General features: G+C 37.5%; 1 protein-coding gene across 1 annotated transcript; it reads left to right on the top strand.

The window, feature by feature from the left end:
- Window positions 1-846: 846 nt before the first annotated feature.
- Window positions 847-27,181, top strand: LOC149554658 (uncharacterized). The gene is made up of 4 exons (XM_089833494.1): window positions 847-1,102; window positions 5,269-5,543; window positions 6,739-6,936; window positions 26,884-27,181. The coding sequence occupies exons 1-4, from the start codon at window positions 985-987 to the stop codon at window positions 26,947-26,949; spliced, it is 657 nt and encodes a 218-aa protein (XP_089689620.1). The 5' UTR covers window positions 847-984; the 3' UTR covers window positions 26,950-27,181.
- The last annotated feature ends 416 nt before the right edge of the window (window positions 27,182-27,597 follow it).

Here is a 27,597-nt window from a genome sequence, read left to right as displayed (position 1 = left end):
ATTTAATATAAAGATTAAAATAAATCAAAAAATAAATATCAAGCAAGTAACAACTACAACGCAACGATAACATATCTTATGGAAAATTGCAATAACATATCTGAAGTGACTAAAGTTGTATAGGGGATGAAATGAAATAAAATATTTGATGTATCAAATTCTACAAAATATATTCAAAATTTTAATAAGCAGTAAAATACAAAGAACATCTTTAATTCTACATGATGGAACACATGAGCTAGTTAAGTCATGTCACAATTCTTGAAGGAGAACAGATTTGAATCTGTAATTGTGCCAAAAGATTGACATGTCAATGCCCAATACAACCACTAGGGGGTGGTTCAGCCATGTCACAAATCCTTACGGGGGACATTGCTGATTAGTCCAATACAAGCTTCTTCTCTGAGAGCAGAATATCATGATGATATTGATATCAAAGGTTTAAAAAGAGCTGTGACAACACATAAACTTTTAAAAGAGTACTGAAAATATCTGTTTTGATTTTTTATTATTTTTTAAGAAAATAATATAACCCCGGCTAAATTAATAGTAGCTAATAGAAATATATAACAATTACAGAAATATTTTAAAAGTGAGAATGTTGTAAACTTCAAAATTTAAATTCTGTCTACTCGAAGAATTGATTTGCTTCAGTCAATTGGAAACATTAGTTCGCATTAATACACGGGGTTAAATTGAATAGTTTTAAAAGAGATGCCTATTTAAAGGAGAATATCGAACGTCGCAATAGCTAAGTTGAATCAGGTGCTAGGTGTGGGACCTGAAAGTTCCAGAGAACACCAAGGAGAAGTTCGTTAAATTGTCCACACTATCTGAATTTCATATGTTGTCGTTGTCTTCTTTTTCCATCCAACTGGAGAAACGAGATATCCGGGCTAAATCTGTCAACTGAATCGTAATTGGTTTTGGGGTTTCTAGATCAGTAGGCAACACAGCCAATAAAAAACAAAACATTCAAGCAACATGGGGTGTGGTCATTCTGGAGAAAGAGATGTTGACGGGGATCCACAGCCAAAGAAGAAAGACTCTCGTAATTTTCATTGCAACAAGAGGTCCAAGAATCTCATTATCTTTGTGCTAGGTAATGCCTATGCAAATCCTTGCTCAGTTCAATTTAGTCTATTGTAAATTCAAAACTTTTCTGCCTTTTTGCGGTTCCGAAAAAATGAGGTGAGAGAGTGAATGGTCAGATGTAGTGAAAGTTATGTATTGGTTTGATAGCAGTATGGGTTAAACGAATGGGTCGCAGTAGTTATTCATGAATTTAGTCTTATGACATGTCTCTTGTAAGGCCCTGACAATTTATTTATTTGCTAATGGCCAATGGTGGTTTGTAGACAGTTTTTAGGCCATCATATGTATTTGTATCCTGTCATTTCGTAATAATATTGGGTATTGGTATTGAGAGTGCATCCCTTTGAATTTGTTCTTCTCCTTGATTGGTTTGTTCTTTTGGATGCTCACTAGACGAAGCTTTTTTCTGTTTCCTAGCGATAGGACGATTTGAAGTTTACCATTTGCATGGTAGTGATATTCTATAGTAATTAATTCCAGTCCTAGTGTCCCTGTGCTTTCCTGTCCGATTAGGTTGCTTAACCCCCTTACTAGGTTGAGACAATTGGGCGTCTATAGTTTGCAGGGCTAGGGCTGGGGCTAATATCCTTCTGCAATCAGGGGTGATTCCATGTCAGTTCGATACAATGATATGCCAATTTTATTGCTACTTTAGGAATTTGAACATAGATCTTCATCTTCACAATCTTATAACAACCTTTAGGGTGCAATCCTATTCACACCTCCACCAGACTGACTATTGTGCACCCCCTGCCGTGGCGTAGATTAGCTTTTAATCTCACGGTCCCAACTCTTAAGCTTTGGATCAAAACCTTTTGTATTTTGGGATAGTTTTCTTGTGTGTTTGAGGAAGAGGCTACGCATTCAATTCCGAATGGCACATTTGGAGAGAAAAATGTCTTCAATATACACCAATACATTAGATAAGATAAGATAAATTTATTAATGTCCAACAAGAGACTACATAGAGGGTCAAAGGGAGTGTCACTACAAAACGAAGGAGGCCAGCCAATAGCGGGAACACAAAATGGTGCCTGGGCAAAGCACAAACAACACTAACAAAAAACAAAAGAAGCCTAGAAAAATGGGGGCGGCCACCCACAACTGACTAAACAAGCCCAACAGTGGAGAGGAAATCAAGAATTGAGGGGTACAACCTAGAACGAGAAGAAACCTTGTGACATTGCTGAGTGTTGGTAGAAGTGTAGGATAGTTGCCGAGAGTAACTCCAATGAGGTTGCATAGATTTGGTTGGGGTACAAGGACCAAGTGGTCGCTTGGTACCCCAAACTTGGGGGACCACCAAAAAGAAGGATGTGATGAGTTGGTTTGTGATCTGTCTCGAAGGAGACAATATTTGAGTAGCGTGGTCCCAAAGTCTCATGGTCTCCTGAAGGTAAAAGGCCCAAAACCTCTGATCTGAAAACTCGGAGGATAGAGATCTAGAATCTCTAAATAGGAAGTGAAACCTCCCTCTAATCTCATAGTAATGAGGGCACTAAAAAATGAAGTGGGTCTTTGTCTCAGGCTTCCCACATGTCAGAAAGCTGGCAAGTCATGTCCTCTCTATCAATCTGGTGATCGTTTGGATACGAAGCTAGTGAGAACCCACTTTGAAAGACCCTAGGAAGATGTGCAACACATGTGGCCGATATCGGGAGAGGTAAGAGGGTTGCACAATCACCTCATCCCAAAGGTCAAGAAACTCGGTGGAGAAGGCCATCTTGGACTGCAACCCCCTTGAAGGGTCGACCCAAGTCATACAGATATACAACTTGTAAATGTCCATCCTGACACGTGTGTTCAACTTCTAACAGAAAGGAAAAAGGTGAGTAGGCGCATCCAAGGAGTACTAGAAAGGGGGAAGACAATCCATCTCAATCCCCATAGACCTCAATAAAGAAGAAGCCTTAGCAAACCAACATGAGGCCCTACCAATGGAGTCGGCACTTGCAATTTCCTTCAAGGAGTGATATGCCAAGTAAGCGTACCTATGCCACCCCTTGGTTGAATCAACAAATCACCGAAGCCAATGAAGTAACCACACTAGGTTGAAGATCGTGCCAAGTTTGAAAGGGTGTGCCCCAAACTCGGTCAAAACAATACTGTGGGGAGTGCCCTGGTGGCACCTAATGATACACCTAAGAAGAAGGGTTTGGACCCTTTCCATCGACGCCTGGTCAAACTCCCAAAGAGAGGGCCCCTAAATCACTGAACTATACAGCATCGTTGGTCTAACTAGGGAATCCAGGAGGGCCATCTTGGATGTGGTGTCCTAAAAATGATGCCTAAAGCACTTTCTCTCAAGCAAGGCGAGAGAACCATGCCCCTTGTTGGTGCGGGGTTGCATGGTGGGCCTCAAGTTGAAATGGGGCCCAAAGAACTTGACCCCCAGGTAAGTGTAGGAAGAGGACATCTCAACCTTTGTGCCCTAGAAAAAGAAATGGAGATGAGAGGTCTTCAAACAATTCACAATCATTACCCGGGTCTTGCCCAAGTTAACAACCAACTGCCACAAATTAAAAAAGGAAGCCAAGCCATCAAGAAATTGTTAAAGGCCCTTTGGGGAAGAGGCAAGAAGAACCACATCGTCCGCAAAGAGTAAAATTGAGATCAAAGTATGATGCAAGGTGGACCCATCACCCAGGAGTGAGTGCTTTCTAAGGAAAGCCTCCAGTGCATCAATATAAGCTCCAAACAAGGCGAGAGAGAGGGGACACCCTTGCTTCACCCCAATAGTACTCTGAATGGGATAAAAAAATCTCTACTGAGTCTTGCATCTGCTAACCACACTCTCATATAGCCTTGCGATGGCTGTCAACAAAGTCTCTGAAATCCACAAGTCTCCAAGTCTCTAAAACAACACAGCCCTACAAATGGAGTCAAACGCTTTACGTAAGTCCACAAAGCAGCAGTAGACTTTCGCAGAGTGGTGTCTAGCCAACTCAATGATAGCCCGAGGAGTCAGGATATGTGGTCAATAGTCTGAAAATCCTCCCTGAAACAAGCCTGCCCCCTCACCCTGAGATGGAGCTGATCTTGCCCATAGAAGGTTTACATCATTTATATGCAACTCAACCTGTGACGAGGATGCCTTCTCAAAACAGTGTTGTTTTATCAACTGTACTTATTTCATAGAATTAGTGTATAAGTCTGCAGGTCTCTCTACCCCCATTATGCCATTAGTTTATTTACTTAGAATTTAGGGTTCATGTTTGGTTACCCCATTATAACCTGTACATTTCATTTAAATTTTGCTCAATAGTTCCATGGAGGTTTCTGATAGAGGGACATGGGGGCATGGGGCTGGTTTCAGCGATAGGGGACTAAGGGCATAAATCTGAGGGCGGCAAGGGGACGGCAGGGGACATTGACAAGGCAGCCGTGTGGTGGTGCTGATATACAAATAGAGGTCAATTGATATTTTAAGGAAAAGTCTGCAATATAACATCTTTGTGACTTCTCCATATAAGAAAAACTACTTTGTGATCACCGTATACTGATATGTGCCATATATAAGCAACTCGTGACATTCCAGCAGAGTTGCAGAGACGGTGGTACTGTAGGAGATGTTTCTCCAACTCCCCAAGTCTCAAAAACATCCCCATATAGAAGACATGGGATTTTTCGGGGGTATGCGACCCTGCGGAACTTAAATATACTGGTTTATACACTCATGTGGGAACTAAGGTTGCATGTTCAAGTTGGCTTATGTTCTTGTAGCAGGGAGTTACCCTTTTAAAAATAGAGCTTCTGTTATCACATAAATCCTCAAAATTGGCGTTTACATTCTGTACCTCTAAATCTATTATGGCATTGAGTATCTGATTTTGTAGGGGATCATCAAATTGTTAATTGTTATTTGCTTTGTGCATGTCTCCCATTCTTTTACAATCTCATTATGATTATATCCTTCAATAAGGTCCTAGTCTACAAATCTATTTCACCTCATTTCTTGTTCCCATCATAGCCTAAGTATAGTGATCTATCCATATCTACAGCATCCACTGAAAACTAGAAGCCATTAATAAATTCTGTAAATACCTAATAATAATATTGTATTTTCATAGTAGATCCAATATAAACCCTCTTCTTATGCTTCTTTGGGAAATGGGTCTTTTAGGACCCGGTTTAGCAAGATTAAGGTTTTTAACTTTTTGCACTCTACTGCAGGTGGTCCAGGCTCTGGGAAGGGTACACAATGTGAGAAAATTGTCAAAGATTATGGATTTGTTCACCTCTCAGTAGGAGAATTGTTGCGGGATGAAGTTAACAATGATTCTGATATAGGAAAACAGGCAAAAACTTGCATGGCAGAAGGGAAACTTGTTCCAGTTGAAACAACATTGGAGTTGTTAAAGAAAGCTATGGAGAAGTCTACAAACAAGAAGTTTCTGATTGATGGCTTCCCACGTTCTGTGGACCAAGCTAAAGCATTTGAGGACAAGGTACAGCTCTGCCTCCTCAATTCTAAGCAAGTTAGAACCGGAGTAAGGGCTTTTATAGTCGACTTGTATATCAGCTAAAGCTACTTGAATGAAATTACAAAATACACTTAATGTACAGTTGCTCATCGTCAACTTCCATGAGAAAGCAAAGATTTCAGTTCAATTTGGTTTGTTCATCTTAACAGAGCAATAAGAACAATCTTGAACCTTTGATTCATATTAACTAAAAAAGATCTAAATTACTTAGATTTCAGTAATTTGTGGTTCAAGTTAGGTTAGGCTAATAAAACTATTGTTCGATCAAGGTTTGAAGAGTAGTTCTAGTTGGGGAGCAAATGATCTGTGCGTGCCCTTGTGCAGATCATTTTCTGAATACAGCAATGAGATCCATTTACCATAAAAAAACAAAGAAAGGTATAAGAAGTTGTCAGAATTAAATTTCACTTTGTTAATGTAGATTTCAGCTTGCATGCAATGAGGTAAGAATAAATTTGATCTCCTTCCACATTGTTTCATGTAGATTTCAGCTAGCACACAATGAGGCAACTAAAAAATTTGAATTCCTAAAATCTTGAGATCATTACAGCACGAAGATCAAAAAAATGCGAGTAGCTGCTGAAGGATCTTCTTGCTTGAAATTTGCATGCAATGCTGTACAATCAAAATCTGTGAACTTTAGATATCAATCAAACAACTCAAAAAATTGTTGGGTATGTGCTGTCTCACGTAGTGGTGCTAGGGGCTCAGAGCCAGAGAATTGGAGTGTGATCTAAAACATTAGAAAATACTTGGACAATCAAATCCAAAAACTTGCCAATATTATGAACTCTAAAATATTTCTCTCTTAAATTGATTTTTCTTATTAAGATTATTGAATTTTTTTGACACAATATATTTTAATCTTTATTTAGATTGAAGAACTGAAGCATTTAGCATTTCACCACAAACACCTTGTATATATTGTTAAATTAGTAACTATATCTCAGTGACATTTTAAAATGTCAAATCTATTTTTTATTACAATTTAAAAGTTAAAATAATGGTGTTTTGGTTTGAAAAACAGGCCATATTCATTCTATAACAGTATCTTTATTTCTTATGAAATTTATAGGATGAATATTTTGTCCAGTGGGAGGAATCGTCATGCTACTTTGTCTACAAAGATTCTTCTAAGGAAATTTGATGGATTGTGCAGATCTGCAGCCCCAATATGGTGTTATATTTAGAATGCAGCCCTCAAATTATGGAGAAAAGAATTTTAGAGCGAGGAGCAACATCGGGTCGAGTTGATGACAACATAGAGACTCTTAAAAAGAGATTCAAAACTTTTGAGGAGGAAACCGTACCTGTCATCAAATACTATGAAAATTCAGGGAAAGGTATTCTCACGAAGGTAAGCAGCCGCACTTATTAGTTTTCTTTCATAATTATGTAAGTGCATTTTTAATTGATTCTAGGAATTACGGCAGAGTTTAAGTGTTCAAGCATGTCAGGGAAACAAATTTCTTATATGAAACATTTGGCCTTTTTCATCGTATAATAAATTTAAATTTAATTAAATATAAAAATTAAACGAATTTAAATGAGACATTTTGTTGGATTTTAGAAGTGAGAGAATGGTATAGAATATGTTAGGAATCAAATTATCAAAATATTAGTATTTGAATAGCTTGTTTAGATCGTCCAATCTCAGATTATACAAATTGACCATGTTTTGCCTTGATTCAATTAATCTTTAAAATCATGGAAATGGCCTGGATTGTACACACGAGTTGCTAGATTTTACTTGCTATAATAGTCTAATATCTAATTTTTTTTTATAAGAACTAGCAATGTTTACAAACACCTTTAGGGAATTTTATAATCATTAGGGTCGTGTTCTCCTTAGATAGACCATTTCAACCAATTTTCAACAGTTTTGGAACAAGGACCAAGAACAACAAGCAAGCACTGAATAGACTAGGATGACATATGTTGGTGTAATTAGGTAATATCGTGCTTTCGTTAACACTCTTCAATGAATCCTAGGTTGTCTATAATTTCCACATTTTCTAAAATGAATGAATGAATGGATATAAATTGGGCCCTCTGATCAAGAACAAAGATAGCAGTTGGTCGTCCTTGACCAAGTCTATTAGAGAATATGACCCTAGTCCAAGTTTTGGAATTGTAATCCCCTATTTCAAAATCGACCATCCTTATATTATTATTCCTTACATTGGAATATGCTGAGAAGATGCCCCCAATCGGGTTTCCAAACTCATTGAAGTGTTTGATGGGGTTTTGTTTTTCCTTTGAAAAGTAGAGCAACTTTTGAAGGTCATATCTTGTGAATCATGGACTTGATTGGCTATTATAGCCATTTTTCAGAAATCTCTCAAAGTTCTCTACAATCATGTGATTGCAAAACACTATATTAGCAAAGTTTGACCCCCTTATGGAGCCTCTAAGACCTTTAAAATTGAATTGGAATTTTTTTGTACCACACTGCTAAAATAGAAAATTCAATATCTTCAAAACCAAAATTGATCTTGCCATGAAACTTTACTAATAGTTTTATATATCCAAAATGAACCTTTAGGGAAGTAATTGGATCAATTTGTGCTCAAACAAAGCTTACTAAAAATAGTAAACTTGCAAAAAGTAGTAATGCTACCCAAAGATAGGCTTCATTGAAAAACAAGACTATATTTTTGGGTTATGCAAGATTGCTCTTACACCTTATCCGTTTGTAAAAATAAATTGCATATAAGTCAACACTATTATGTGCTAGGTTAGTTGATAATGACTAGTAGAACAAAATCATCAAGTGTTGGAAGGATTAAATGGGAAACAAGATACTGGTGGGGGAGGGGGTGAATCAAGATCTTAAACTTTTACTTACAAAACCAAATTAATTACTAAATTCACACCTAATTCATTTCATATCTTAGTTCTAACATTAAAACTATAATGATGAATAGTAAATGGATATATCACATTTATGAAAGATTCAACACATAACACAAATGATTTGGTAACCCAGAAACACTTCAATATGGAGGTAAAATTGGGGTGGGGATGAAACCCACAAATCTTCATTGTTGCAACAATAAAGTTAACTTGTGGGGGTTATAATGTTTGATCATAATATATGGTCTACCCTATGAGGGGTCTGCCTTGTTAAAAGATTCAAGACTGTTAATTCCTACCCTGTTAAAGGATTTCACACTTACAATTACGTAAGGACTCTGTTAGGAGATTTACATAGACCTGCTAGGATCACTTGGTTAAGAGATTTGCCCTTATTCAATCTTGTTAAAACTTATTCAATACCTGATCCTTAGTTTGCTCTGTAAGTTGATTTTGGATCTCCTCTATATGATGTCTTGATCTGATCTCTCAATATGATATCTCCTTTTAATCCATCACAGTTTGGATTGCCTTTATCTAATATGATTCCAGACTTAGCCTTTCTTGCTTTGTTCAATCCTTGATCGCTTCTTCACTTACACATTCACACTCTCATTTATCCACGCATACCATCTCTCTTTATTCTCATCCTTATATTCTCATCACACACATTGATTCTAAGGTTAGAATCCTCCTTAAATAGACATTCTTTGAAAGTTCTAGATCTCAATCAACAGTTTACGTTTCATCTTCTTTTGCCGTTTCTTTCTAATTTTTTGATTGGTTGATTTGTATTCCTCGGGATCATTACCTTTTGCAATGATGCATAATATTCATCTTAATTGTCTCTATAAACATTAAATATTATATAGGAGTTGGCCAAAACGATTTACATAGTTGTTTGTGCAATTACAAACTCATGACAAAATTGAACTGCTTGACATGTGAATGCGTTGACACTCGGTCATCACTAACATTCATATTGGCGCTCAACTTCTATATACATGTTCTTCTTTGTTTGCATGGCAAAAACTATCTTTTCAATTTACTCGGTCTCTACTATAATAGCTCGACTTACATATGCGCTCCGTCTCAAGTAGGATGCTCGACAATCATTGACTTGCTTGACATGTAATGCAAAATAAACAAGTCCTTATATTTTCTCGGCCTTAACTAGATGACTCGGTCACAATGATGACCATTCATCCTTGCCTAGTAAATGACTAATTGTTTGGACACTAATAGATAACATAGGCTTAGAGATCAACAATCAAGATTTCATTTGTATTTGAAAATTGAAAATTTGGGGCTTAGGTTCATAATTACTCAAATGACCTAGGCCAAGTCAATGCATGCATATTTTTTATTTGGTGTGATGAAGAATGGATCTAGGGGAATCTTTGGGGCTCAATGATAATGGGATCTATATGTGGTGTTGTAATGACTCAAATTCTTGCAAGAATATGTTACTTTTAGACTTGTTCTTGCATTATGGATACAATTGAAGTGTGCTCAAAACATAAGTGAAATGGGCATATGGTTTTTTCTATTACAAAGATTTTACCTAAAAAAATGATAGAAAATAAACATAAATCAAACCTAAGTTGTAGACTATTACCAATGGCTAGAATTTGACTTTTCAAATTGAATAAATTGTTTACGAATTGCTTCATTTCTACCCATAAGTTTTATTGTAGTTCTGGAAGGGTGTTTGACTCTCCCAACATGTTTTAGTCCATCTCTCATGCTCTTCAATATCAATACGGAACATGTATAATTGATTGTTTAAATCCATAACTAGCATCATGTACATGCAAGTTACAAAAATTAATGACAAAAATGCATTTGCAAACATCAAGTCCAAGTTAGATATTTATAACTTACAAGCATCATGATACATCTAAAAAGGGAAGGAATTACATCACAAAAAATGAAAGCATTTTATACATGTAATCATTGCCAACCAAATCCTTATATTCTCATCATGATGGATCATGCACAATGAACTATTACAATAATTAAATAATTTGTGTGTATTGATCATAAGTGAAAATATTGGAGGATCAAATATTATATAGAGTGCCTTTTTTATTTAATTACAAGATGGGTGATTCTGATGCAGTGCAAGGCAGGAGAATCCCCAAAGGAGATGTCCAAGCACCCAACAAACAACCACACAGTGAAAACACCACAACAAAACAACAATAATGCAAGATCTGATACCAAATCACAACTCTTTATTCCAAGATATAATGGATTACATGCAACATGCCCAGTTGTAAGGCCTTCTAAGTTAGGGCCAAATACTAACAACAATTACAAAATCAGTTTTGCAAGATCCAACAAGATCCACTTACAAACCCAACCTCAACTAGCCCAGATCCACAATTGGGTAAGAACACCAAGAAGAATCCACACTTGTACCCTCAGGTCCACCAAGCAATCCTCTAGTTCTCAAGCTGCAACCCTAGCTCTTCAAAATTCACATCTCTTCTTCATTCCGTTCCCCACTAAATGAATGACTAAAAGACTACAGAAGACCCCCACTTTTACCCAACTAAGCCACAAGTCGGCCCAGTTCATTAAAAACACAATTAAATTCCTTACATTTAATATAGGTCACGCCACAAGTCGGCCACAACACAAATTAAATACCCATACATATGTTAAATGCCAAAAGTCGGCTCACAAACAACTCGACAACAACAACAACTAAGACCAAGCCGAGCACCAGTAAATTCCTAAGCATTGCCGACCTCCTAGACCATGCTAAGCTCCATAGACCATGCCGAGCTCCCAGAGCATGCCGAGCACCAGAAACTGCCAAGCTTCCACAACACTTAACCAAATCCCTCCAAACATGCAGGATTGCAAGAAAACTCAAGATGCTCCTGCATCAGACACCCCAGGTTCGAAAATATGTTTTCAATAGTTGGAAGAACATCTTCTGGGATTCAACACATAAATCCCAAATTGGTTCTTCACATACATATTCTCCAAGTCTTCAACTTGTACACTCTTTCCCTTCTTCTTCTTCTGCTTCTTCACATCCATCTTAGATGTGCTATAGGTCTGCTTTCCATAACTGATCTGCAACCTTCTCAGAATTTGCCAACTCAACTTGGCTACCAATACTCAGGTTCCTCCTACCGAGCTCTTCATTCTGCAAAGGAATCAAGGAAAACTTCTTGCCACCTTTCTCAATAGTAAACACATTCTTGACACAATCATGCACAACCCTGCAATCATACTACCAAGGTCTATCAAGCAACACATGACAATTGTTCATGGCCACAATATCACACAACACTTGATCCTTATATTGTCCAATCTAGAAATCAACAAGGCATTGCTCCTTCACTTCCAAAGCATGCTCACATTGCAACCAGCCAATCCTATAAGGATAAGGATGTCTCACTCTCTTCAAACCAAGTTTCTGAACCATCTCCTCAGCAACAAGGTTATCAGTACTACCACCATCCACAATTACCTTGCAAACTTTACCACCAGACTTACAACAAGTCCTGAACAAACTAGTCCTTTGACAAGAATCCAATGTCTTCTCACCAACTAGTACTCGTCGAGCCAGCAAACTTTCTCCTTGCTCAGGCTGACTATCTTGGACTTCAACCTCATTCACAACAGCAACTGTCCTACCAATCGGACATTCAAAAGATCTATGCCCTTCTTTACCACACTTGAAACAATTACCTCGAAACCAACCTCCATCTATTCTTCTTTTCTGATCAACAAGTTTTGATTCACTTTCTACACTCGGTTTAGCTTGTGCCGAGCTATTTGGCTTCTCCTTCCCCCTAGCATTACTTTGACCTTTCCTCTTCAACTTATCCTTTGCTCTCAAAGCATACTGATAAGCATCCTCAACTGAAGAAATATTCAACATACCAATCTCATCCTGAATATTGAATCTCAAGCCATTAATATACCGAGCTATCTTTGGTTTTGACAATTCTCCATGGCCAGACCGAATAGTCAACTTGTAGAACCCCTCGATATAATCTTTCACAGACATATTCTTCTGTTTCAGATTCTGCAATCTCTTAAACAATTCAAGTTCATAATCAATAGGAATGAACTTAGCCTTCAACTTAGTCACCATCAACCTCCATTTAGTGATCTTCATTTCACCTCCCTCTTCTCTGTCTCTTTGCAATTCTTTCCACCAAAGAGCAACATGTCCTTTCAACTTAGTTTGTGCCAACCTTACTCTGAGTGGATCCTCAATATCCTCAAGCTCAAAGTAGTCTTCCAATTCACCAATCCAATCAATTAGGTCTTCAGAATTCAAAGTACCCGAGAAATTAGAAATGTCCATCTTATGCTTTAGCTTCAACTAAGATCTAGGTCTAGCAAACTGACCAACCCTAGTTCCAATAGGTCTCTCCACATGATCAATTCTTTCCTCACCACTAGATCTAGTAATTTCAAAGTCTTCAACAACTTCCTCATAACTACCCTTAGTACCCGCATGCCTAGGTACACCACCTAAAGCACTCACAATTTCAACAATCATGTCACTCTTCATCAATGCTATTTGAGATTTGAACTCTTCTCTAACCTCCTCCATTTCAAATTTGAAATCTGCTTTAACCTTCTCTAACAACCTTTCTTACACAACATCACTAAGATCATCAATTTCCTTAGGGTTCAATCTTCTTGGAGGCATCTTCCAAAATTTAGCAAACCCTAAGCAACAGATCCACTAATCCAAAAGATCAATCAGCTACAAGATCAACCTTCTCTACAAGTCTTGGTGTAAACTGCCTCACATTTGGCAATCTGTCAGCACACTCAGGAACAACCTTTGCTCTGATACCATATGACCCAGTGCAAGGCGGGAGAATCCCCAAAGGAGATGTCCAAGCCCCCAGGAAACAACCACACAGCGGAAACACCACAACAAAGCATCAATAATGCAAGATCTGATACCAAATCACAACTCTTTATTCCAAGATATAACGGATTACATGCAACATACCCCGCTTTAAAGCCTTCTGGGTTAGGGCCAAATACTAACAACAACTACAAAATTAGTTCTGCAAGATCCAACAAAATCCATTTACAAACCCAACCTCAGCTAGCCCAGATCCGCAACTGGGTAAGAACACCAAGAAGAATCCACACTTGTACCCTCAGGTCCACCAAGCAATCCTCTGGCTCTCAAGCCCCAGCCCTAGCTCTTCAAAATTCGCATCTCTTCTTCATTCCATTCCCCACTGAATGAATGACTAAAAGACTCCACAAGACCCCTACTTATACCCAACTAAACCACAAATTGACCCAATTCATTATAAGCATAATTAAATTCCTTACATTTAATATAGTTGAGCCACAAGTCGGTCACAACACAAATTAAATACCCATACATATGTTAAATGCCAAAAGTCGGCTCACAAATAACTTGGCACCAACAACAACTAAGACCAAGACGAGCACCAGTAAATTCCTAAGCATTGTCGAACTCCACAGACCATGCTGAGCTCCCAGACCATGCCGAGCTCCTAGAGCATGTCGAGCACCAGAAACTGCCAAGCTTCCACAACACTTAACCAAATCCCTCCAAACATACAGGATTGCAAGAAAATCCAAGATGCTCTTGCATCATATTCAAAAATGAATTTAATAAAAAAAAATAGTTTGAAGAAGGTCAAACCCCATGAGCATTGGGTGGGACCATAATGTTAGGTGAACAAATATCAGGGTTCACCAACATTTAGGGAAATAAAGTGACCCTATTATTATTTAGGTCTAATAAAATAATATATAATAGTATATTCTAACATAGACTACTATTAATGATTAAAATTAACTTTCAAAATTGAATTAGTCATACAAGAGAACCTACCCCAATTAGGATGAGTTTGTAGGTACATGTAAGGTGCCACACAAGGGGATTTTGAAGCCTGTTAGTGAACAGATTGTCCTTCAAGAAAATGCATGCAAATCTGACCCCGAATGCCCAAATGAAAGGACAAATTAGCACCAACAGTTGGATAGGTTATTATTAGATTAATAACCTTCCTCTGAATTTTATCAGGTACAACTCCCCATGCAAGATTTACAATGAATTAATTATAAGTACTTTTAATCAAAAAGCACGAAAGGATACCAAGCATCTATCTGTAAACATAGAGTAGACGCGAAACCTAAGAATTGAAAAGAAAGGAAACAGAATACAACAGATTACACAAATTTAATTTGTTGTACACTATATCACATAATGTAAATGAATACCTAACCTCCGCTCTCTTGAGAGAATTAAAATCAGAGCTCTGAAAGATGTTTGGAACGTCAATGTAATAAAGAAACAATGACAACAAATTGTAATTTCAGGAAAAATTGGAAATGACTCAAAGTCCAAATTTAGTGGAAGGAAAAATACATTATCAACAAAGTATAATATGTTTAACCTTCAGCCTCCCTTCCCTGACTGTAAAAAACACAAGGACTCCTTTACACATTACAATCAGACCATTATTTAAAGAAAAACATAAACTTCTTTCACAATATTACATCAATCACCAAAACCTTTTCTCTATCTCAGACACACAGTTCAGAAACAGAAAAATCTGCCCATGCTCTGTCTCTCCCTGTCTCCCAAGGAAATAAAAAAATGATCTTGCAAGATCTGCTCCCTGCCTAAAGCTCAAAGTTTGCAATCTGGAAGAGGTCAGAATCAAACAGGAAAAAGAATGGGACCTCCTGTAGCACAAAGTCTTAGAAAAATCCAATCTTCCCTCCTATCACTGTATTCACAACCTCTGTTCTGCTGTAGCCCAAAGTCTCCCAACCAAAACTCCGAAAACTGGAACCCCCTCTATATCTTATCTTCTCCATTAAATAGAATTCTGCATGAATCCCTCTTTCAATTCTTGTAACTGCTTCTTGCCAACTGTTTCTTTACACATTCCCAGGAAGTTTTTCATTTTCCCTCATCAACTTACTTTCATAAACTTTATTAAAGTTTATTCTCATTAATAATAATCCTTTTCAAAGTTATTTCGGTGACCTTTCAATTTTACAATATTTCCCTATGTGAGAGTCTCCAAAGATTATTAACTAAAGTTCTAACATCTTCATGTGACTGTATCTGCTTTGGACAAGTGTACATAACTAATTGACAGGGGTCAATTAATGATTTTTCATCTTTGGATTACATTTCCTTGGATATAATATTCAATTTTATATCTTTGCAAATTCGTGGCCCCTATGACATACTCGTGCTGACAGGTGGCACTTGCTGGTGATGATGTTTTGGCATGGTTTTATAACTGCCATTGACAGTGTCCCACTCAATCAGTCATAACTTATTAACCAGGAATGAGTTTGAAAAAATATTTGGTCAGATCATGCGTAACTTGCTTCTTAGAAACATATTTGAAATTGAGCCAAATCCAATAGTTTGATTGGAAGTTATGGCCTTCGCACTCAGACCCAATCTGGTTGTTTGCATTCTGTAATTGTTAATTGTTGATCCAATAGAGGTGTAAACAGAAACCTATAACTTTTGATCCATGCTAAATCTCATAAAAACATATGGAGAAGATTTAGATAGCTGGGTTTTCCAACAAATATCTTAAATGCAGCATGATCCAACGATTGGATTGAGAGATATGGCCCTCGAAATATGACTATTTTCTTCCATCTGTAATTCATGACTGTTATTTCTGATCCGATAGTGGTGTAGTCAAGAACTTGTAACTTTTGATCCACATGTAATATGACAAAACGCTTTGGTGAAGATTTAGAGAACTAGGTTTGCCAAGAAATATCTAAAATGCAGCTAGATCCAACGGTCAGATTGGGATTTATGACCTCTTAAATATGATTGTTTGTTTGTCATCAAAGCATCCGAAATTTGCGTGAGATGTATATCTGCCTGTTCTCATTACAACCGATCACCATAGTGCTTTGTCGCATGACCTTTATGTAACATTGATACTGAAAGCAACTCAGGCACAATATATCATCAAAATTTCAACTTATAGATGATCACAAATTACTCCTTGTGTTTCAAGATGTTTGGCATCGAGCATATACTCTCTGTATTCCTGTAACCCACCTTAGCTCCATGATCTTGTACTGAGATCGAGGCCTTTATGGAACTAGTCTTGCCAGTTCATAGATGCTTGGCTTATAGAAGTGTGTGGACCAATGTGATTGTGTTGAGATTTATACTGTCCTTGAAATATGAACTCGATTTTCTTCTGACTTTTAAAACGTTGTTGCTGCCCATCACAATGATGCTGATTAATATATATTTATGTGCACTGGGGGAAAGCCGTAGGTTATACTAATCTTGCGCAATTTCCTACAAAGTTTGTGGGCCTCTTTTCATTTATCACATTGTAGGTATCCACGTACATGCCTAATATATGAAATTGCTCTGGAAAAATATTCATCTTCCATACATCTACCAGACTTGATCTTCTGATTTTGAACTTTGCTGAGTCAACCGATTTGCATTTTGAACCCTGAGTTTGAATTATGCTTGTATTGAACCTGCAGGATGGATCATTTGAAACATTAAACCATTCTAAACTACTTTGAACTACTTCGAACTTCAGTTCAAAGTGGTTCAAAGGGGTTTAACATTTGAAACTAAATTCTAAAACTGTGAAACTTCTTGTGAAGTCCTTTGAACTTGGATTAAATGATCCTTATACCTTTTCTCTGAATCATTGAACTTTACAACCTTAAGCCTTCTCTGAGTCTGCATGTTGAACCAACAAACCAACTTGGACCTCTGAACCATCGAACTACTTTGAACTACTTTGAACTTTAGTTTGAAGTGGTTCAACAACTCTAAACTTGAAGCTTTGAAATTGTGACCATATTGGGTACTAACAAAGCCTTAGAGAATAACATAGATGGCACTAGTAAGCATTGTAATACTATGCAAATTACAAGTACTTGTACTATTGGTTGAAGGTATGCTGGTAATTTGTGTTGTAGACTCCAAATATCTAAGGTATGCTTATCTTTCAAGTGTCAATAGTGTCAAATATAATAACATTTCCACACACCTATAGTCAACTTGGACAACTACGGTTAAATTATTGAGGCATGTCAGACCTTTACTTTTGTCTCTACATAGTCCATCTAAGGTGCTAAATTGATGAAGAAATGATCGATTATTTACCCTAGTGCAATTTCTACTCATTATATATTTCTCTTCATCAAGAAAATCTTATTAATTAAAGATTTGGCTTGAATCATCTCATTAAGTTTCTTCCTTAGCTTCTTTGTAGATGACTCTTCATGGACTTCAATTAAAATAAACTCTATAATGAATACTCTAGTTAAACCCTTGGCTTTACAATCCATCACAACATATTTAACAACCTCATCTAAACTTGTAGGTGTTATGATGTTTTCATCGTCTCACAGATCTTGATCTCACCAACATGTAGGGAAATAAAGTAACTCTATTATTATTTAGGTCTAATAAAATAATATAAAATAGTATTTTCTAGTATAGACTATTATTAATGATTAAAATTAACTTTCAAAATTCAATTAGTCATACAAGAGAACCTACCCCAATTAGGATGAGTTTAAGGGGATTTTGAGGCCTTAGAGAACTATTTTCTAACATAGACTATTATTAATGATTAAAATTAACTTTCAAAATTGAATTAGTCATACAAGAGAACCTACCCCGATTAGGATGAGTTTATAGGTACATGTAAGGTTCCATACAAGGGGAATAACATAGATGGCACTAGTAAGCATTGTAATAATATGCAAATTACAAGTACTTGTACTATTGGTTGAAGGTATGCTGGTAATTTGTGTTGTAGACTCCAAATATCTAAGGTATGTTTATCTTTCAAGTGTCAAGAGTGTCAAATATAATAACATTTCCACACACCTATAGTCAACTTGGACAACTATGGTTAAATTATTGAGGCATGTAAGACCTTTACTTTTGTCTCTACACAGTCCATCTAAGGCGCTAAATTGATGAAGAAATGATCGATTATTTACCCTAGTGCAATCTCTACTCATTATATAGTTCTCTTCATTAAGAAAATCTTATTAATTAAAGATTTGGCTTGATACATCTCATTAAGTTTCTTCCTTAGCTTCTTTGTAGATGACTCTTCATGGACTTCGATTAAAATAAACTCTATAAGGAATACTCTAATTAAACACTTGGCTTTACGATCCATCACAACATATTTAACAACCTCATCTGAACTTGCAGGTGTTATGATGTTCTCATCAGCTCATAGATCTTGATCTTACCAACATGTAGGGAAATAAAGTAACCCTATTATTATTTAAGTCTAATAAAATAATATAAAATATATTTTCTAACATAGACTATTATTAATGATTAAAATTAACTTTCAAATTTGAATTAGTCATACAAGAGAACCTACCCCAATTAGGATGAGTTTGTAGGTACATGTAAGGTGCCACACAAAGGGATTTCGAAGCCTTAGAAAACTATTTTCTAACATAGACTATTATTAATGATTAAAATTAACTTTCAAAATTGAATTAGTCATACAAGAGAACCTACCCCAATTAGGATGAGTTTGTAGGTACATGTGAGGTGCCACATAAGGGGATTTTGAAGCCTTAGAGAATGACATAGATGACACTAGTAAGCATTGTAATACTATGCAAATTACAAGTACTTGTACTATTGGTTGAAGGTATGCTGATAATTTGTGTTGTAGACTCCAAATATCTAAGGTTTTCTTATCTTTCAAGTGTCAAGAGTGTCAAATACAATAACATTTCCACAGACCTATAGTCAACTTGGACAATTATGATTAAATTATTCAGTCATGTAAGACCTTTACTTTTGTCTCTATATAGTTCATCTAAGGTGCTAAATTGATGAAGAAATGATCGATTATTTACCCTAGTGCAATCTCCACTCATTATATAGTTCTCTTCATCAAGAAAATCTTATTTATAAGATTTGGCTTGATACATCTCATTAAGTTTCTTCCTTAGCTTCTTTGTAGATGACTCTTCATGGACTTCGATTAAAATAAACTCTATAAGGAATACTCTAATTAAACCCTTGGCTTTACGATCCATCACAACATATTTAACAACCTCATTTGAACTTGTAGGTGTTATGATGTCCTCATCATCTCACAGATCTTGATCTCTTAACAAGTCATGTTACAAGTGTGGTTTTCATTGCACCAAAGATTGACTTGTTAGTGCTCGATACAACCACTAGACTTATATAACCACAAGAGGCAATTAGTCCCTTGTCACAAATCTTGAGGGGAGTGTTGATCATTTTCCAACAGTCTCTCCATCAACATTACCTGAGGGGATTCAAACCTGTGACCAAGCTTTGATACCACTTGTTACAAGTGTGATTTATGTTGCACCAAAAGATCAATATGTCAGTACTCGATACAACCACTAGACTTATAGAATCCATAGGAGGTGGTTAGTCCCTTGTCATGACTCTCGAGGGGAGAATTGACCATTTGCCAACTGATCCCCCTTCTTAAGTTTCCATATTTCAAAATTATTTCTAGAAGATTTCTCCACTTCTATTCTCCTTGAGCAATTGCCATCTGAAAATTCCTACAAAAAAATCACAATTTTCTTTTTTGCAGAAGTTTTAACAAATTTAGATTAGTTCAAAAAACCCAATAACCCATAGCTAAAATCAAAAGTGATGAGGCTTTGATACCACTTATAAGGGAGTTAAGCAACATAACAACTCCCTACACTTATCTTGAGGGGAGATAATGTAAAAAAATCTTAGATATTTACACTAGTTATATAAACTTAAAAATAATATAAATAACATGCAAGGATTTGCATGGGAAAAACCCTTTTGAGAGGAAATCACCATACTCCAAAAGCCACCCAATATTATTTAGAAATCAATACAATATACATGCAAAGCAAGCTTCATGTGGGGGTATCACCAACTAGAGATGTGGAGGTGTTTGAATAGGTATAAGACTTTAACACACACTATCCATCTCAAACACTTAATATTTCAAAGATATAATACATGAAATTGTCAAATGATGTTACAAAACTATTGGCTAAAAATTCACTTATAAAGTGACACCCACCATATCTCCAATCAAAGACACCCTATGATGTCTCAAAATATACACCAACACATGTAACTCCCTTTTACAACTCATTTATTTATTCAACACATTTTTACATTTCCCATTTTAAGAGATTGGGGAAGCAAAGATTTTGCATCGAGCAAGAGACAATTTTCATAGGCCATAACTTTTATGTTGGTTGTCTGATTGACAAACCATTTGAAATGTCAAAAATCTTGCAACGTGTTCTACTTTGTAACCATATATGTTATTGACACACATTTTCAAGCCATTTCAATGCCTCTAAAGCCTTCAAAATTGAATTCATAAAATTTCTTCAGTAACTTCAAAATGAAAACTTCAATATCTATAGAACTATACACAAGATTCCATTGAAAATTTGTGAGCATGCTTATCTAGCAAATTTGAAGCTTTTAGGAAGGCTTAGGAAAAAGTTGTGCCCAAAGCTTTCTATGAATAATAATTTTATGTTAATGCAAGGTTGAGACACATTTTCCTAAGTTCTTAACAACTTGGAAACTTTCAAACTCCCTTTATTTAGTGTCCATAGGTTTATGAGCCTTCGAAGGAACAAGCTAGAGCTCTATCATATATGAAAATAACAATGTTGAGAATGTGAAATTACCTTTCGATATTTAGAGGGGTGAACCCTCACAAACCCCTTAGAAAAATAACTAAGATATCATCGTTTTCTCTCCAAAATAGAATGCTATTATAATAATTGAGTTACACCAAAAGTCCCAACCATTTGTAATTGTCAACTGTCTCCAAGAAGTCACCAAGTAAGCCATTAGTGATTTTTTCAAAATCACATGCCAAAAGAGGAGAAATATTAATTTAAATTTCTATTCATGACCAAGTCAAGTCTTCATGTTTTTCTATTTAGAGTAGTATAATATTAAGGGAAGTTTTTTCATATTTCTAGATTATCTTCCCACGAGCTGCCTCTTCTCGGCTTCTCCTGCTCGCGTTCATGTTCTGCCTTGACCCCCACCCCTGCCTGTGCATTGCTTCTATCAGCTTCCCAGTCATTGTCTTCACTGACTTCGCAGCTGTTGGTGTGGTTGTTGTGGTGGTCAAGTCTTGTTGCAGTATGATTGAGTGTGTTTCTGGGAGTTCTAAGGCTCCGACATGTCATTTTAGGGATCAAAATTTCCATAGGGAACATCATTGCAGGGATCAATTCGAACTTCTTCAACTAGAATTCGAGAGAAAGCTTCAACTAGGTGCCAACTGTTCAACAGATTGTGTGTCGCACTTGGTCTAAGAATCTTTATTTACTATCGTTCCTATACTTCTGATTTGATCTCACTGAGCTGCAAGGGGTTTTTTAGTGGAATTTGACACAATTGCAGAGGGGCCACGACACATGTCAACTATTTGACAGAATGACTCCTCCACTTGATTTGGTCCCATTAAAGTAGATTGTCGACCGTTTAGAAAAACTAGAGAAAGATAATGCAACACTAAAAGATACAATTTTCTCTATATCTAACATCTCTCACAAATTAGTAGATTGGGTTTTTACGTTGGAATCTAAGGTTGCATTTGACCTACAACTCAAAGACATGGTCCAATCTCTCTCAACATCAATTCTAGAACTCATGTAGTTGACAACCTCTAATACAACTGTTATTGATAACTTCTCAACAACTTTAAACACTACAACCACAAACCTCACAGCTATTAAGGAGAGAGAGACTGAAATTTTTCATGGGCATTCATCACTCGTCTTTGAAACTGAACACAAGGTAAAAAATTGGGCGACCTTGTGTAACACTACAGTTGCAACACCTGTCTCAGGTGTTGAGAACTTGGTCCAAGGGAAGATAGAAGAGGAGCGGGCAAGGGGAGCTTGGGAACTAAACCTGCAGGTCTGTGGTCTCCCTCCCATAGACTAGCTTGGTATCTCTGATATTTCATTAGACAGATGTTGGCTAGGCCTAGATGACACCCTCTTTCTTCGGTTTCACTCTCTCTCAGATAGACTGCAGGCTCTTAGAGCAAAGAAGATGTTATTCTCTCTTCCTACTAAAACTATCTTGGACAAAGATGTCACTAAATCATAGGTGTTAGAGTTGAAACACTCGAGGGGCTTAGTTGTTGAGGCTAGGAGTAGTGGGAAGTGGGCGGTTATTCAGAATCTCAAGGCAGTTATCTATGATTCTCCTCCTAGTGGTTGGGTGTCGAGATAGGCCGACAAGACCAAATAACATGCCTGCCAATAGTCTAACAAGGGTGGGTCCTCCTCTAGTTCTATTCTTGTCAACTGTTGGAATGGCAATGGCTCGTTATGGTCCCTACCTGGCCTATTTCAGGATGTAGTTGGTTCAGCAAATATCCTTATCGTCATGAAGACTCATGAGAGTCCAAATCGGCCCCTTTTGAGGTTTGCAGGCTAGTAGTGGCTATCCGTATGTAGAGAGGTTCATAACTCAGGTGGGGTACGAGGTTCTAGAGGCATAAATTTTTTGATTACGACGATCTTTTTGAGCCTACCTTGGTTGTCCATATTGATGTCCATACCCGATTCTTGTGGATCCGCATCGGCCATACCAGTCATACTAGGCATCGTCAAAGAGATATTTTCATTGCCGCTTGCTACTTCTCGCCGCCTCTTCTCAGTGCACTATTCATAACGTTAAGGACGAAGACCCTTTTTTAGACTTACAGGAGTGCATCTCCATGTTTATGGCTATGGGTGACATCATCATTTTAGTGGACTTTAATGCTCGGTTCAGAGACTTGCAAACATCTTTACATGACCATGGTTTAGACTGGTCTTGCACTTCTGAGATTGATCCAACCAATTTTCGGCTCTAGCACACCTCCAAAGACAGTTGTGGACTTTTATCTAGTTATGGGCGCCAACTTCTCCAAATGTGTGAGTCTACCGACGTGATTTTGAACGACCTCTCTTGCTTCTCGGGTTTTGAGCTCTTCACTTTTTGGTCCCACTCTGGTGGTGCGAGTGTTGTGGACTATGCTCTTGCTTCAACCTCCTTTATTCCTTCCGTTCGCTACTTCTTCATCTCTCGCCTTTCCTTGGCCGATCACGCTCTCCTCAGCCTTTCTCTTAGCTTCTCCCCCCACCCTCGACTTCCCCCACATCCCCCCCTTGCCCCCCCCCCCCCCCCCCCCACTCTTGTTCGAGAGTGACCCTACCCTCTTCACCTTCCATCTCAGGTAGCTCATTCCCCTCCCTTGGTAGCTTCTCCGAGCTCGACCAAGCTACTTCTATGTTTGACTTGTTGACAATTGCGATATGGGAGTCTACTCTCCTTTCCATCCCCCATCGTCCTTCTTATTGTTCCAAGCATCGTAGTACATGCCCTATGAACCAATGGCTCAATGATGACTGTAAGTCTTATCATCACCACTTGTGCTCGACATTTGAGACTTGCTCCACTGCCTTCACCAACGTTTGTCCTACTTATTGTCATTTCCTTCGCCCCAAGAAATGGTCGTTCACTAATTTCCAGTACCACTCTTTGTGTGCTACACTTTCTCAGAATCCCAAGTTTTTCAGGTGCACTTTATTCCCTCGCTGCTCCAGCTCCTTGCTTTCTTCCCTTGATTTCATCTCCCTCACCACCCATGCCTCCACTCTATATGACAGCCCTGGCCAACCCCCCCTTCACCTCACCCCACCTCCGCACTACCACCACATTTTTACCCCCTCTAGCATTCTTGAGGCCATTTGATACATGAGATGTAGCAAGGTGGCTGACGAGGAGGGTTTTCAAGCTGAGCTCCTCAAGCTTCGTGCCTCAGTGCTGTGCTCCTTTCTTCCCACACTCTTTAACAGAGTGGTCTGCGCTAGCTTCCTGGACTCCTGGTCAAGGCATGTGATCTGTCCTATCCACAAGTCTGGGATGACTTTTGACCCCAACAACTATAGGACTATCATGATTGGACACACCTTTGCCAAGCTCTATGCCACAGCGCTAAAGACTATTCTTACTAGAGAGCTTGACAGGAGGGCTTGCAGAGCTAGAGGCCAGGCTAGGTTTCAGGCAGGTTATGTAGAATTTGAGGTCCATCCTTTCAGACTAGGTGCCATTTTCTATCTGGTTTGGTTTCTTCATCGATTTTGTGGCTTTATGGATTCCGTGAATGGTCGTCACAGATATGCTTACTTGGCCTATCGCTCCTTTGTTGTCATTGTTGCCTCAGATCCCTCCCCTAGAGGTCGATGTTGGTACGCTCAGACGACCTCTTTGTTGAGCTCAATAGGGATTGATATTGACCACATCCCTCCCTTCCAGTTTTCACTAGATGTTCTACTCATCTCCTACCATCACAAGAGTTGAATGGGCATGTCAGGACGAACATTTACAGACAGTATATCATCGTGACCTAGAGTAACCCGGTTGGGGGGTTACGTCCTAGGATTGCTTGTTACTGATGGGAACACAACCCAACAATAGAATGGACACAATGGAAAAGGGAAATTATATTAACTGAGAAAATAAGCTAGTACAAATAGTGCAGAGAAAATGAACTTCAAAACATGCCCTACGGGCTTACAATAGCATAAATCTGGAGAATATTTCTCCTTTTAGCACCTCCTCTCAAGCTCCAATCCGAACTGCCTTTTACAATGCCAGAAATCTCCTTAAATAGACCCCGGAGGGTTAAGGACTAGGAGTACATTCTAGAAAGTGCTAGTAGGCATCCACCGACAAAATAGAAGGTTCCAGAAGCTGCGTTAGAAGTCGGTGCAAATCTAGAAGAATCCAGAAACGGTAACCGAACTTTCGGGAGGCATAACTTTTGAACCGTAGCTCTGATTGACGAACCGTTTACATTTTCGGAAAGCTCTCGAAGCGCTCTATAGCCCTATGGACCAGCTTTGCTCGTCCCCCATTTTTTGACCCTTTTCGAGGTCATTTAATGCCCCAAACCTGACTTTGAAGCATTCTTAGGAGGTCTCCAAAACTCGAAAAACTGCAATAACTTTCAAATCGTGGGGCCTATTGACCTGATTCTTTTTCTGGAATGCTCTAAATCATGATTACATTCATCTGACCAATTCACACCTTCTAGTTTACCGAAATGATGGCCCAAATACATGCTCCTATTTTTTCGAGATTTTCAAACACACTGATAGTTGAACTATGAGAGTTGGAACCTTTATTTGAGCCAAATGGGTATCCAAAAATGTAAAGACATAAAATAGAAACTAAGTCTAATTACATTTTTTGGGTGACACAGGATTGCCCTTATACCTCTGGATGCTCCTGCATCAGTTACAGTGAGCACTTCTTGGTTATCACTGATGGGATTATTACATGACCTAGCTACTTGTCACAACATTTGTGTCATGCCTTACAAATCTCCCTTGGATCTTTCAAAGTTGGCTCCCACCGGTTACAAATCTAGATTGATCATCATATGGGTAGAGAGGACTGGATTTGTCACTTGTGCTTCTTGTCTGAGGCTGAGATTGAGACCCATTTCATCTTCTGTTGCCCGTCCTACTAAGAGATCAGAGGGAGATTCTATTGTTTATTCAGAGAGTTTAGTTCCTTCACGACTTTCTTTGTGTACACAGATCAAAGGTGTCTGGCACTCTCCAATGCACTTTCGGGACCACACTTTACAACGCTTGACCCCTTAGAAGGCCTCAGATCAGCTCCTTATTACCACCTTCTTCTCCCCCTTGTCTTTGACGCGGGGGTTGAAGCGGACCTCCAATGCCTCCAGTTCCTCCAGTACCCCCATGGCTGGCTACTCCAGATCAGTGAGACTCCGCACCAGATTTACTCTTACTCTTAAGTGACACCACTCTTGCAACTCGCAACAATGGACCAAAGTTCCTTCCTGCCCAAAACCGTCTCGTTCGGTGTTGGATTTCTTTTAGCAGAGGAAGGATCCCTAATTTGTGCTCTTTGTTGGCTCCTTTGTTGCTTTGTTTCTTTTGTTTCTCGCTTTCTCTTTCCCAGACACCATTTGGTGTCTTGTTGTCCACTAGTTCTTTGGATGTATGCTCTCAGTCCCTTAGGCCCTTGGTCTTTTGTTGGACATTAATATATTTATCTTATCTTATCTTATCTTATACTCCTTGCTATTAAGTGCAAGCCAATATTTGTGCATACGATTTTATTGATTTTTCTTGAATTTGTCCATGTGATCATTTGGTCCCGCAATTTAATTGCATGTTCTTGAGCATTATTCAATTTAAAATGACATAGTTTGATAAACAAAACAATAATTGTCAATGTGGCAATTATTCTCTTTTTCCATTAATCATTCAAAATTCTAAATGCACATTCTCTTATGTAGTAATATATAATGATTAAAATAACATTTATGTTAGTTGACAAATTTGTATTTATTTATTTTTGCAGATTTCTAGTGAGAGTGAAGTTGATGTTGTTTATGAAGAGGTAAAGAAGAGCATAAAAAATACATGATTAGTGAAGATCTTCCTCGATGGAGTGATTAGGTCAACTATCATCACTGGTGCATTTTGGATTAATTGAAATTTATTTAGTTTATTTTATTGTTAGCTTATAATTTATTATATCATTAGCTTATTTTAGATGAGTGATTAGGTCAAATATCGTCACTGGTGCATTTTGGATTAATTGAAACATATATAGTTTATTTTATTGTTAGTTTATAATTTATTATATCATTAGCTTATTTTAGATGAGTTTAGGTGTGCATTAAAGAAAAGATTTTTTTTTTTTTGTTGAAGTGTACCATTGAATGAGGCTTTCATTGATGGGTATTATTTTAGATGATATAAAAATGAATTGTTAGAAAGATTGTTCATATTCTAATTAGAAAAATGCATTTAGGAAGATTGGAATTCACGATTTGTGAGGAGATTGTTCAACATAGGCATAAGAATTTTTTTTTAAAATAATAATTATATAGGTTTTACTCTACTAAAATAATATCTTAAATTGAATAGTTTGTTTGTAATAGTTTAAAACTAATTGACGATTTTCATTAATCTAAAAATAACAAAAAATAAAATTTAGTTTAATTTTAAAATTTGAAATGATTTGCATAGAAAACATGAATATTAGAATAGAAAGATTACATTTATATTT

Source organism: Cupressus sempervirens, chromosome 5 (assembly GCF_028749045.1).
Source record: "Cupressus sempervirens isolate cs-2001-9-10 chromosome 5, ASM2874904v1, whole genome shotgun sequence".
Classification (NCBI taxonomy): domain Eukaryota; kingdom Viridiplantae; phylum Streptophyta; class Pinopsida; order Cupressales; family Cupressaceae; genus Cupressus; species Cupressus sempervirens.
Note: the sequence above shows the minus strand (reverse complement) of the source record. Positions and strands in the feature narration are given on the sequence as shown.

What these genes read in the sequence shown, in the direction of transcription:
- LOC149554658 (XM_089833494.1), top strand. Translation starts at nt 985, where the DNA reads ATGGGGTGTGGTCATTCTGGAGAAAGAGATGTTGACGGGGATCCACAG. An exon ending in CTAAAGCATTTGAGGACAAG is followed by an intron (nt 5,544 to 6,738) that starts GTACAGCTCTGC and finishes TGGATTGTGCAG; the next exon opens with ATCTGCAGCCCCAATATGGT. An exon ending in GGAAAGGTATTCTCACGAAG is followed by an intron (nt 6,937 to 26,883) that starts GTAAGCAGCCGC and finishes TTATTTTTGCAG; the next exon opens with ATTTCTAGTGAGAGTGAAGT.